The following is a 13,193-nucleotide window of genomic DNA, read 5'->3' on the forward strand; positions in this document are numbered from 1 at the left end:
GGTATCTGCAGACCCTGACCCCACCTGGGCTTCCCACAACACTCGTGGGGTTAGGGTGCTGGCTCCTAGCTGGGGTGGGGCCCAGCTCGGAGGGGTCCGCCTTGCTGCGGTCTCGCCCCCGCTCCTCCCCGGAACCGGCCCCGGGCTTACCGAGGCATGGCGGAGGGACAAGGGGCGGAGGGACGCGAGGAAGGAGGGCGGGCCAGCTGGCAAAGGAGGTTCTTCCTGCGGACAATGGTTGTCATGGGGACGGCCCAGCGGAGCCCGCGGAGCCCGGAGGGCTGGGCGCCTGGACCAAGTGCGTCCTTGCGTCTTGTCCTGCGCTCTGGGATCCGAGGGAGCTGACAAAGGCTACTGGGCCACAAAGCGAGACTACAACAATCTTTTCAACAATCTTTTATTACCAAAGTCACGCGGGGTTAACGCTTTAACCCAGTTAACAGCAAAATAGCATCTCTAACAAGATCAAGGACGGAGGTGCAGGCCTAATAACGATGGTCTCTTAAACAAAGGATTAAAAAAATATATATACATCCACATACGTATTTTTCAAAAAAGTAAAATTCCTGAGGCTTGCAGAAAAAATACCCCAAACTTATTTCAGTCCATAAAAAATAGCATTTGACAGTCTATGCTGCCCTTTAAAAAAAAAAAATCCAACTCGAAATTAACTCAGAAAAGAAGCGTTTCTCCCATAAAGAAAAATCTTCTCTTCCTTGTTCAACTTCCACCCTTTATTCCAAGAAACACCAAAAGAATAAAAAGAACCCCCAGCTCATTTCTCTTAGCCTCTGGCCATCTGTTAAGGCTCACACCAAGGATCATTTGTTAGGAATTTTCACCTCTGTTATAATCCGGAAATTGATCCCTAATTACTGGACCAGCTGAGGACCAGATTTCCTGAAACCTGCATACCGTCCTGTTTCCTGAAAAAAGATCAATGGAGTCAATGTCTCTGGCGGAGACTGGAATGCCTGGCAGGGGGCAGGGGGCCTTCCTAAATAAAAACACCCAACACCTTCTAACCTAAAGTCTAACCTACTAGGTAAAAATAAGTATCAGCAAGCACCAAACTACTGGCTGTACTCAAAAGGTGCACGTCTCCTCCCTTTAACCAAAACGGTAAGGGAGGCCAAAACAGGACTTGAACTCAACTGTCTTTGAAGAAACTGACTGAGTTTTTTCAGTGAAAGTCCCATTGCAAAGAAAGCTCTAAGGCCACGAGGACAGTCTTTGCTGTTTCTGGCTGGAAAAAGCTGCTGCTTGTAGGCAGCCTGGCTCATCGCTGCCTTAGCGAAGCAATTCACCTTATGCAGGGTACTGAAGAATTACTAGGGAAATTATTTTTTCAACTGCACTTCACAACTAATTCTTCAACAGCAGCTTCTCACAAACCACCAGTGGAGGCCACCCCCTCGCTCAGGTCACAGCTCCTTCCAGTTGATGGGCTTCTTGCCAGACTTCTGCAGCAGCTCATTGGTTTTAGAAAAATGCCTACATCCAAAGAACCCTCGATGCACGGAGAACGGGGAGGGATGGGCAGTCTGCAACACGTGGTGCCGTTTCTGAAAGAGATCCGGGCAAACAAGGGAATAAAACGTGGCATACTGGGGACTTTTCCAAGACTGCTGTGCTCTCTGTGCCCTTCTGCTCTCTCTAAATTCACCCATTTTCCAAAGTTTCTTTCCCCTTCAGCAATTACACTAGAACACAAATCCATTCATTCATTCACTCATTTGTTACAGAGTGACTACCTTTGCTAGGCTCTGAGCATGCCAAAAGACCAGCCTCGGCCCTTGATTTGGCAATATCCGCCCTTTTTTTTAAGTGCCCCCACCTCACAGCCCAGCAATTCCACCACACCTAAGGATGCATTTGCTAAAGGCCACACGGTGCATGACCGACACAAAGGCACGCGTCTAAGGAGGCTCACTGCAGCACTGCTTCTACCAGCTAAAGTCTTATATAAACCCATCACCATGGAACTGGCTAAGAGTATTTTTCTAAAATTCTTACAGTAGAACACCATGCGGCTGCTAGAACAAGGTCGAGCTACATGGTCTGATATGGGAAGACCTCCAAAACATATCAAGAGAAAACAAAAAACAACGCATAGTGATTCCTTATGAATTAATAAAAAGAATAAAGTGATAAATGCATTAAAAATATTTTTTGAAAAATACATGAGAAACTTTTAGTTCCTTTAAGAGGAAAGAAAGAGTGGAAGGCATTTCCCTTCCATTTTATACCCCTCTATACGGAGCCTTTGGGGCACTGGTGGCACAGTGGTTAAGCGTATGGCTGCTAACCAAAAGGTTGGCAGTTCAAATCCACTAGGGGAATACGCAGGAACAAGTTTAGTGAAAAATGAATCAGGAAAGGAGAATTTAACTTGGAACATGTTGAACTTGATGTGCCTATGGGTCACTTATAAAAATGCAGCTGACTATATGGATTTAGGCTGGGTTGGTGCGGTGCAATGGATCACTTTAATATGGCCTTTCTTACCATGTCTTGTAACTCCCACCAAATGATTAGGTGGGACTATGCAAATAAGGTGCTTGTGGCCCACCAAGGGATTGGACAGTTTGCTAATAATGCAAATAAGGTGCATGGTGCCCTAACGAGGGAATTGGTCGGTTTTGCCATTCTGTTAGACTTGGCAAAAAGCCCATCCTTTGGACCCAGGGTCCCTGCACTGAGAACCTCCTAGACCCAGGAGACAAAGAGTTTGTAACACTGGAGATGGAGCAAGGCAATTAACAGTGGATGTGCCAACCCACAGAGCAAGAGAGCTGAGTGTCTTCAGGCTGCAGGCTTACTGGTGGAGTGGGGTGCCCCTAGGCATTTATTGGCAGAGCTTTGTAACACTTTGCTTTTTAACAACTGCCTGAGCAGGGCAGAGGCCGGGCCAAGGGGCAGAGGAGCTTAAGGCCAGAGAGAGGTCTGCCTGCAGGCACGGCTGAGAAGATGCTGTCCTGATCGAAGAACTGTATCCTGAGTCATTCCTGATCCTGAATTGTAACCTGTTACTTCCCTAATAAACCCCATAACTTTGAGTATGGTCTGTGAGTTCTGTGTGGCCATTGCAATGAATTATCAAACCCAGCAAGAAGTAGAGAGTGCTGTGGGAGGGGTGGCTGGTGTCAGAACTGGTAAAAAGGGGAGGGTAGAGGTATGTCAGACCTCCACCTCATAGCAATCAGCCTTGGACTGCTGATGCTGATAATGATTCTCCTCCTTCCCCTCCCCCTCCAAGTTAGAAGAGGAGGTCCAATGTCCCCACACCACCATTTTTACAGTTGGAGATATACAACTTGGTTTCCATGATCAAGGTACTTTAACAACTGCTTACTTTCAGACCAAACCATGCTGAACAATAATAAAGATTATAAATATACTGAATAAAAACTATGCTGAGGTAATAGATCTATTGATCGCAAACCTGCCTAAAGCAGAGATTAGAAATTACTTTCATGTACACTTCTTACTTACCTAGACAATCAGATAACAGTTGGCTCATTCATGCAAGATTTTATTTCTGTTATTCCTTAAGAAAAGTAAAAGAGCCTGAAAAGATCTTGCTCATTCACACAAAACCTTTGCAGACTCTACCACTGGCTTAGAATCAATCCCACACACACCCCTGTTCAAAGACTACACGCAGCACTCCCACAGGCCTACCCAGGCGAACAGACAAACCGCTCAGCATGGTGCTTAAGAACCCAGAATCTGAAGCTCTGCAGAGCTGGGCTCGGATCTCGGCACCACCGTTTACTGCAACTTTGGGCAAATGACTTCCACTCTCTGAGACCCAACTGTAACAGTCTTAAGGGAAACCAAGACTCACTTAACTTTATGACATGGATTTTCAGGACTGCTTGGCAATGATTTCTGGAATTTTCTAAACTGCTTTAATGTGACTAAAAGAAAAAAAAACAACACCTACATACCCTATCGATGGCACTGCCCTTCTTCTGAGCATAAGAGCCCCAGAGTAAGAAGACAAGGCCATTCGAGTTCTGATTTAGCCAGGACACAACTGCATCAGTAAATTGTTCCCAGCCTCTTTCCTTGTGAGAGTTGGCTTGATGTGCTCGAACGGTGAGGACAGCATTAAGTAGGAGAACACCTACGAACACACATGGAAGAAACAGGTTAAAACTACGTTACCACAAACCAGCTCGAACACTCAGCTTGGGTGTTAAACACACGATGAAACCATAGAAATTAGGTCATGAAGAAAGCATCACAACGTGAACTGTGGTCAGACGTGAACTGTGGTCATCTCTGGGTGATGAGATTAGGGGGCGCTTTATGTTCACCTCGGCCCTTTCGACATCTTCCAAGTGAACGTTCATTATTGTTGTCATCAGGAAGAACTGCTTTTAAAAATATCCTAAATGATATTAAATCGCTCCGGGAAATATAGGGAAACTTGGGAGAGCTGGAACTCAACGGGACTGCCTTGTTTTTCCAGGTCTCGAAAGTTTTCCGCCTTTGACAGGGTGCAGTCTTACCACTTTTGTATCATTTGTTTAGTGGAAAACATTTTGAGTTTTCCTCCTCTGACAGGTTTCCGCCTTACATAGGGACTAGCTTTTGCAGATTTTACTATATAACAAGTAGGCCAAAAATTTCATTGAAAATGAAAATCAAACAGCAAGAAACAACCAAAGATACTGCACGTGGAGACCATGGGAATCCTCGAGACCACTGCCCTGAAGTACTCTTTAAACCCTGAAGCGAAACTATTCCATGAAGTTACCTTTTAACTAAATAGCAGGTTAGCTCGAAAAGTAGCGAATGTCAACCGTGAGCACTACCACCTTTTTAAAAAATAATCTGTATGAGACCAAACTGACAACTGTTACTCTACAGCATAGATGAGATGGGAACGGAAATAATGAGAATGTTGACACATTGTGAAGAATATAACCAATGTCACTGAACATTATGTGTAGAAATTATTGAATAGGAACATGCTTTGCTGTGTATATTTTTACCAACAACACAATAAAATACTAAAAAAAAACTATCAAAGACTGATATTCTTTCCTTATTCTGATTGTATAGACAGTTGATTACTGTAAAAATGTAAAAAGTAGGAAAAAAGTCCCATAGGTAGGCATTAAACACACACACACACACACACACACAACTCTTATGTTAAAATGAGAAGAGTGAGGCCAACTTCTAAATGGTCAAAGTTAAGAATCTTTGGGTAGGTAAATTTTAAAAATTAATAAGAAACCCATTTTTCTCTTTCAGATTATGACTACAACATGAAAGGAAACATTGGCTACAAGATAAACTACGATAATATATTCTTTTTTACTTACATAAATTAACCCTTTTATGACAGCCCTCTAGTTTTTTAGCTATCTTTTAAAATACAAACAAGCAGGATAGAAAGGAGAAGGCTGCTGAAGTTAATCCAAATATATCTAGTAATAGTTGGGCTTGATGTGTTCAAACCGTGGTGTTGGCAAAAAATACCACATATACTGCGGACTGCCAGAAGAATAAACAAATCAGTCTTAGAAGAAATAAAACCAGAACGTTCCTTAGAAGCAAGGATGGCAAGACTTCAACTCACTTACTTTTGACACATCATCAGGAAAGACCAATGGCTAGAAAAGGACATCATGCCTGGTGAAGAGTCAGCCAAACCGAGGGAAACCCCCAATGAGATGGCTTGACACAACAGCTGTAACAATGAACCCAAACATGGTTACCTTGTTTGGCCCACCCGGACAGATCTCCGTGACCAGGATGAACAAAACCATCTATATCTGTAGACAGCTCTTTATAAATGTTTTCCAAACTGAAAGCCAGAGGAAAAGCAAAAAAAAAAAAAAAAAGAGAGAATGTTAAACATAATTCTGAAAGTTCAGCAACCACCCGCATACCTGTGAAAAGGTTAGAAGTTAAAGTCTGTAAGTCAGCCCTTGATTAGGAAATGTTTAAACACCCCCATTTCATCCTTTCCTCCTTCAAGCCATGGCTGGGCAGGGAGAAAAACAATGGAATCCTGCCAGCACAGGTCAAATGCAAAATCTTAGACTTCACTTTGGTCTGTGTTTGGATTTAAGGTCTAACACTTTGGAAGACCTAATTAGCCCAGCAGCTACAATCTCTTTCACAAATGATGTTTACGGTTTTGTATCTTTATGTTTATATTAGTGTATATATTTTTATACATTGTATATAAACTCCTCCAAAGGAGTGGTTCGTAACCAGCGGCGATTTTGGCTCCCGGGTGACACCGGGCAGGGTCTGGAGACATTTTTGGTTGTCACAACTGGGGAGGGGGAGGTTGCTACTGGCGTCCAGTGGCAGGGATGCTGCTAAACATCTTACAATGCACAGGGCAGCCCCCACTACAAAGAATGATCCGGCCGAAAGTATCAATAGGGTGAGGTTGAGAAACCCTGCTCCAAAGGCTAGTGAGAGCCCTCGAAATAGTCACACCTGTAAGTCACAAAGTATATATCTGAAAGTAGTCACGACTGGACCCGAACCATCTATAGAGCAATTGTACCTGGGTGGAGGTGGCACAGGTCTTTGAACACTAAAGCAGAGCCCATGAGCTTGATTAGGTCCATGATACGGATCCTGTCCCAGGATGACAACCTTCACCTGTGAATACCAGTTGGCAAGAAGTTAAACAAGACCATAGTGCAGGCGGTCTAAACACCCGGCTGACCGATAACCTATAAAGGAACGCAACAGTGAGAAGGCAAACCCTCGTGATCCAACTGAGAACCCCAAGGCACCACCACTTCCCATCACCAAATCCTCTTGCACGCCATATCACCCTGCCTTGCTGCCCCAACTCCTTCTCTGACACTGGTTTTTCAAACAAGCTGGCTTTGCTTTCATGCTCGTTTTTCAAATTACCAAAGTAAATACACCCTTGAAACAAGTGCAGCCATCCAGAAGCATATAAAGAAATGAGTTACCTCCCGGTCAGCCCTATCCCATGCTGTTTTACCCATTTTCAATTACTTAGGTATTTGGGGCTATTGTACTCGTTACCCTACATTTTGTATTTTTCATGTCACACATCTGGGGCATCTTTCAAGACAATAGAGAGCTTAATCAGTAATGGGCAGCCAACTTGTTTCCAAATTATTTCCATTACATAAAATATTACTTTTCATTTCTATGGACGAGATTTGTAATAGTGGAGTTGCCAATCAAAGAGTTAGTTTATTTCAAATTTTCATGCTATTACCAAATCACTTTCTAATGAGTCGAAGCAATTCAAATTCCCCATTAGCGACGTGAGGGTGCCTGATCCCCTACAATCACTAATGGACAAAACCTCAAGAGATTAAGGCCAGGTCAAAAGGGCTGTGGGAGGAGGCAGCAGCAGGTGCAAGGAATGGGAACGAGGTCACTGTCACGGGAGGTGTTGAAATAGGTGGCTGACCCTTTTGTTCAGTGCCCACCCACCTCTTCCTCATTCTCAAGCTTATGCCTATGGTACTCCTGCTGAGAATCTTCCTCCACAGCTGACATACTTTTTATCTTTTGAAAATCCAGATTCAGATGTTCCGTGTCCAGGAAGCTGCCACGAGCCTCTCTCTGTGCCTCCCCTAAGTGCTCAATGTCCCCAGTATACTCTCCATAGGGAAGTAACCTGTCCCAGGAGGGATGCTTTTGTGTTCAAGGATCTGGTCCAGGATGAGTGACCTTCCTGGTGCAAGCTACTTAACAGCCCCAAGCTAAAGCGTCAGTACGCTTTTCTGCAAAGGAGCCCTGCTGACCCATCCACTACTCAGACTCGCACAGGCTTGATGCTCTTCCTATTGATCGCTGGTATTCAGAACAGAACATGGTACTCAAACATTTAAGAGCAAACTAATGTCAAAACAAGGAGCTACAGTCAGAGTTCTTACTTTAAAATGCAAATTGTGAAGTTTGCTAAGTAGTAGGTGTGGCTGCCTTATCAAGATGGTTTATTCACCTAATTCACTTCCATTTGGTTTAACAGACATTTAATAAGTCACAGGATTCCTGCCCCCAGCTTACAAATATGGGAGGGAAAAGGATAACAAAACCCCAAAACCTTCAGTGTGAGCATATTGTGGGGGTTTAAAGGAAAGCCAGATCACAAAGGTCATAGGCAAAAGGCTTCAAGGAGAGGCCATAGATGGATCTAGTAAGTTGGTTTTCAAGACAGAAATGAGGAAGGCTGCACCATTCAGTCCACTCTGAGGTGGAGGTTAAGACGTATTCCATTCTTTTATAGTTTATATATACAATCCCCAGGTTACAAAGGAGATCCATTCCTAAGTCTGTCTTTAGGTTGAATTTGTAGGTTAAGTCTGAAGAGGTACATACGGTTCTTATTCAGCATCAGTTAGGCAAATGTTCAGAGCCCTGGTGGTGCAGTGGTTAAGAGCTCAGGCTGCTAACCAAAAGGTCAGCAGTTCAAATCCACCAGCTGCTCCTTGGAAATCCTAGGGGGCAGTTCTACTCGGTCCTATAGGGTTGCTAGGAGTCGGGATCAACTGGACGGCAATGGGTTTCGGTTTAGTCAAATGTTAGTCTTTGTATATAGTATATATTTTACCTTCCTTTGCATATAAAACACTTAAGAAACACTTCCAAACCACACAATGTTTTCATGAGGTCACAAAGTAGTGCATGCGTTCATTATTACAAACCATTGTATTTAACTCAATTTTTAACTATAATCGGCTTTATGGCAGTCCATTCTTAAGTAGTAGTTGTCCCAATCTCCTGCTCCTAACGGGGGCTGCCTGTACAGTGCAAAACCCCAGACAAGCTCTTGAACAGGAGATTGATGTGACTGGAGTCACTCATCAGTCGTGGTGGTGTAGGATGAACTACAGCAAAGGGATTTGTTAACAGCACATCGAAATCGTACAGGCCGGAAGTCAAAAGCTTGAAAAGTACCGACAACAAAGAGTGGTCACACAGAATACGTACTGAACTAGAAGTCACGGTGGGGTCGACTATACCAAAAACCAAAACAACTGCCCCTGATTCCACACTATGTGTCACAGATTGACTTATGTCCCCCCAAAAATGCGTTTATCAATTTGGCTAGGCCATGATTCCCAGTATTGTGTGGTTGTCCTCCATTTTGCGATTGTGATTTTATGTTAAAGAGGATTAGGGTGGGATTGTAACACCCTTACTAAGGTCACATTCCTGATCCACTGTAAAGGGAGTTTCCCTGGGGTGTGGCCTGCACCACCTTTTATCTTACAAGAGATAAAAGGAAAGGCAAGCAAGCAGAAAGTGGGGGACCTCATACCACCAAGAAAGCAGTGCTGGGAGCAGAGCACGTCCTTTGGACCTGGGTTCCTGCGCAGAGAAGCTCCTAGTCCAGGGGAAGATTGATGACAAGAACTTTCCTCCAGAGCCGACAGAGAAAGAAAGTCTTTCCCTGGAGCTGACGCCTTGAATTTGGACTTGTAGCCTACTGGACTGTGAGAGAATAAATTTCTCTTTGTTAAAGCCATCCACTTGAGGTATCTGTTACAGCAGCACTAGAAAACTGAGACGCTATATGTGCAGAGTAGAACTGCATTCCACAGGTTTCTCAAGGCTGTGACCTTTGCAGATCACAAGGCTTGTCTCCCGAGGTGCCTCTGGGTGGGTTCGAACCACCGATCTTTTGGTTAGTAGTTCAGCGCTGGCTTAGTTATCTAGTGCTGCTATAAAAGACATACCACAAATGGGTGGGTTTAACAAACAAAAGTTTATTTTCTCACAGTTTAGGAGACTAGAAGTCCAAATTCAGGGTGCTGGCTCTAGGGGAAGGCTTTCTCTGTCATCTCAGGAGAAGGTCCTTGTCTCTTCTGAGCTTCTGCTCCTGGGCGATCTTCACTGTGGCTTGGCATCTCTCTTCCCTATCTCTACTTTTCACATGTTTGTTTAATCTCTTTAATATATCAAGAGATTGACTCAAGATACACCCTACACTAGCCCTGACTCATTAACAAAGCAGACAACCCATTCCCAAATGGGATTATAACCACAGGCATAGAGGTTAGGATTTACAACACATTATTTTGGGGGACACAATTCAATCCCTAACAGGTGCTTAACCATTTGAGCCACCCAATGATTCCCCTGTACCCCGTGACTCATTGAATAGTTTGAATATTAGTCCTGTACTGTCATCTGGGGCAGGCAGTCCTATAACTAGCTGGAAATGACTGCTTTCATGCTTCAGTTTCATTACTCACACCACAATAATATATAACAGTAGCATGTGGTTCGTTTCAGGGTCAAATAAGATACCAGAAATGATGCTTAAAATACATGCTCCTAAAAACTGAAAACTCAAAAGTGAAGATGTTCAATTCTGACTTTGGTATAGAGCAAATAAAGATCTCATAAATAGCTTCTTCAAAAAGAAAGAAATGAGCTACAGACACGTGATCTACACACGTATTTTTCTTTTCCTTTCTTTTTTTTTTTGCTGCATAAGGAGCACACGGTGAAAGTTAAAGAGCAAACATAGGCTAAAATATACTCAGTCAAACCTCACGATTTCAGTGTTTTATTATTTATTACGGAATTACGGACAGTGGCTTAACTGCAGCATCCCTAATTAAGCAATACTATTTGATTCTCTCCCATCTCTCAGTAAAAGTAATCACTTTCTTATACTTACATCTCTTATATCACACATCTGGGTCCATGTGAAGACTTGCTGTGGGGGTGGATAAACAGTGTGATGCTTTCTTTCTTCTGCCACAAATCCCATCAGCTGATTTAAAGATAAATTAGACTTAAAATCAGATTCTCACTGGAAGCCGTGAGAATTTAATAAGAAAGCCTCTAAATAAAGCAAGCCAGTTGAATTATCTAGCTCTTTGCCAAGTTCTATATGCAAACCCTTTTAAAACATAACAACAAACAGTACCTGCCTCCTACCACAGTTGCTCAATCACTTCAATTCCTTCCCCGTTTCCTTCTTGGGGGCCCTGGTGGCACAGTGGTTCAAGAGGCTGGCTGCTAGCCAGAAAGTCTGCAGTTCGAATCTACCAGCCGCTCCTTGGAAACCCCATGGGGCAGTTCTATTCTGTCTTATAGGGTCACTGTGAGTCGGAATTGACTTTTTTCTTTCTTGGGCTGGGTCAAGCTAGATTTCCCCGGCTGCCTTAATTTCCTGTTAACGCTTTTTTGTTTTTTTAAAAGGCCATGCCAGGTTTCATCCAATCTGGTTGGTGGTTTTACTATGCCAATCTTTTCTGGGCAGCTGACTAACCCTGTGGATTAAAAGAAGCCAGGACATCATCCTATTGTTGTAAGCCCTGGTTGCCCAGTGGTTAAGAACTCCGCTGCTAACCAAAACGTTCAAATCCATCAGCTACCAGCCAGCCAGCTGCTCCTTGGGAACCCTATGGGGCAGTTCTACGCTGTCCTATAGGGTGGCTATGAGTCAGAATTGACTCCCCAGCAACGGGGTTTGATTTTTGTTTTTGTTTATGATATCATCCTACTGTTGTTAGCTGCCTGTGGTGTCTACCCAGATGCCTGTTGACTCCATGTGTGCAGTGCAGAACTGGGCTCCATAGGGTTTTCAAGGCTGTGAACTTTCAGAAGCAGATCATCAGGCCTGTCTTCCAAGCCACCTTGGTGAGTTCCAACCACCAACCTTTCAATTAGTAGTCCTTAACCATTTGAACCACCCAGGAACTGCTGATATCATCCTGTTGATGTTGCTGTGTGTGATGGAATCGATTTGGACTCAGTGACCCTACAGGACACAGCAGAACTGCACCACAGGGTTTCCAAGGCTGTAATCTTTACAGAAGCAGATTGCGACATCTTTCTCCCGTGGAGCCTCTGGGTGGGTTCAAACCGCCAACATTTTCGTTAGCAGCCAAGTACTTAACCATTGCCACCAGGGCTCCTTTCGTATCATCCTACAGTCTTTAAAACCTGTAGCTAATAAGCATGAGAGAACTCCAGACATGACGGCTTTATTTTACAACCTGAGTGTGAAAACGACATTTACACAGGGAAAATATCACACTATGAAGGCAATATCCTCACACTTACGGACTTGACCTGCTATCTTAATAAGACAAGGCGTCAGGAGTCTCCACTGTGAACGTTATGAAAGGCAACTCTCCACATCTACCTTTATAAAATACGGTTTTCCGAACTCCTGGCTGAGCTGCTTCTTCCAGCTCTCCCCAAACCCCACAGGAACGTTGCGGGAGGCGAGTCTGAGCAGGGCGACGGCCTTGTTCCTCTGGATCCGGAGCAGCTGCTCGGGGCTCAGCGGCGACGAGAGTGGCGTGCCCGGCTCGTCCTGCCCAGCTCGGGCCTTCTTGGCGGGGCTGGCCTGCAAGTGAAGGCCGCAGAGGCGGGTGACGAGCTGCAGCGGCCCTTTCCCGGCCTCCCGCAGCTCCCAGCCCCAACCTAAAGGCCATTTGCAGAAGATACTCATTTGGGGGGTTTTCGACTCTGGGACCCAAGGGCTGAGCCCAGTCCCGGGCCAGCGGCCCACTGCCCTAAATTCAGTGAGTTTGGAACTAAAACCGGAGGGTAGAGGACGCTGAGGGGCTTAGGAAGCCCCGCGGCGTCTCTGGAGGGATTGGCGGGAAAGGGGACGGTACACGGAAGCTCCCGCCCCGCCTAGCCGGGCCAGCCACTTGCGTTCCCACGCGGCCTTTTCGCGGCAAAAACCCTCCCCTGGGGTCCCGCCCCCTCCTCAACCGATTGGACGGTGGGACGAGAAGGGCGGGCCTGCGGCGCGCTGATTGGCGCCCTGGGCCCCGAGGCTCGCCCCCATTGGCTGCTCCCTCAGCATGGCCGCCGGTGAGGGCCCGTGGCGGCTGTTTTGAACACGTGGGGACTTGTTTTCAACATAGAGTCCCCCGTTTGCAAAGTCAGATGCTCGTTCCTGCATCCCCTCGGTCGCGCAGGGCCCGCAACCAGCAGCCCTGGCCCAGCCCCAGACCCCGACCCCACAATTCATCCCCGCCGCGTCTTACCGCCACATCCCCGGTGTCCTTAGCTATCGCCGCTGCCGCTGCCGCTGCCACGCCAGTCCCCGGGTCTACCGGCTCGGGGCTGCGGGCACGTCGCTTCCCGGCGGGGTTCGGGGAGAAGAAAGAGTAGAGCGTCTTCTGGCCAATCATCCCGGAGCCGAGGAAGGAGCGAGCGCACGCCGCCCGGGGTACCCGCGA

The 13,193-nt window shown here is 45.6% G+C and overlaps 1 protein-coding gene across 1 annotated transcript; it reads right to left on the minus strand.

Moving 5' to 3' along the window:
- Positions 1–402: 402 nt before the first annotated feature.
- On the minus strand, positions 403–13,149 carry UNG (uracil DNA glycosylase). The gene is made up of 7 exons (XM_004378990.2): positions 12,999–13,149; positions 12,140–12,346; positions 10,664–10,759; positions 6,545–6,642; positions 5,739–5,827; positions 3,954–4,132; positions 403–1,565 (listed from the first exon to the last, which is right to left on the minus strand). The coding sequence occupies exons 1-7, from the start codon at positions 13,143–13,145 to the stop codon at positions 1,425–1,427; spliced, it is 957 nt and encodes a 318-aa protein (XP_004379047.1). The 5' UTR covers positions 13,146–13,149; the 3' UTR covers positions 403–1,424.
- Positions 13,150–13,193: the final 44 nt, after the last annotated feature.

Source organism: Trichechus manatus, unplaced genomic scaffold (genome assembly GCF_000243295.1).
Source record: "Trichechus manatus latirostris isolate Lorelei unplaced genomic scaffold, TriManLat1.0 scaffold00061, whole genome shotgun sequence".
NCBI lineage: Eukaryota > Metazoa > Chordata > Mammalia > Sirenia > Trichechidae > Trichechus > Trichechus manatus.

Bases quoted from the DNA above. Each gene is read 5' to 3' on its own strand.
- UNG (XM_004378990.2), bottom strand. From the start codon at position 13,145: ATGATTGGCCAGAAGACGCTCTACTCTTTCTTCTCCCCGAACCCCGCC. The intron at 5,828-6,544 runs GTACAATTGCTC...TCTGGCTTTCAG, and splicing joins CCTGTGCCACCTCCACCCAG to TTTGGAAAACATTTATAAAG. The intron at 1,566-3,953 runs GTATGTAGGTGT...GATCTCTTTCAG, and splicing joins AGGGCAGTGCCATCGATAGG to AAACGGCACCACGTGTTGCA.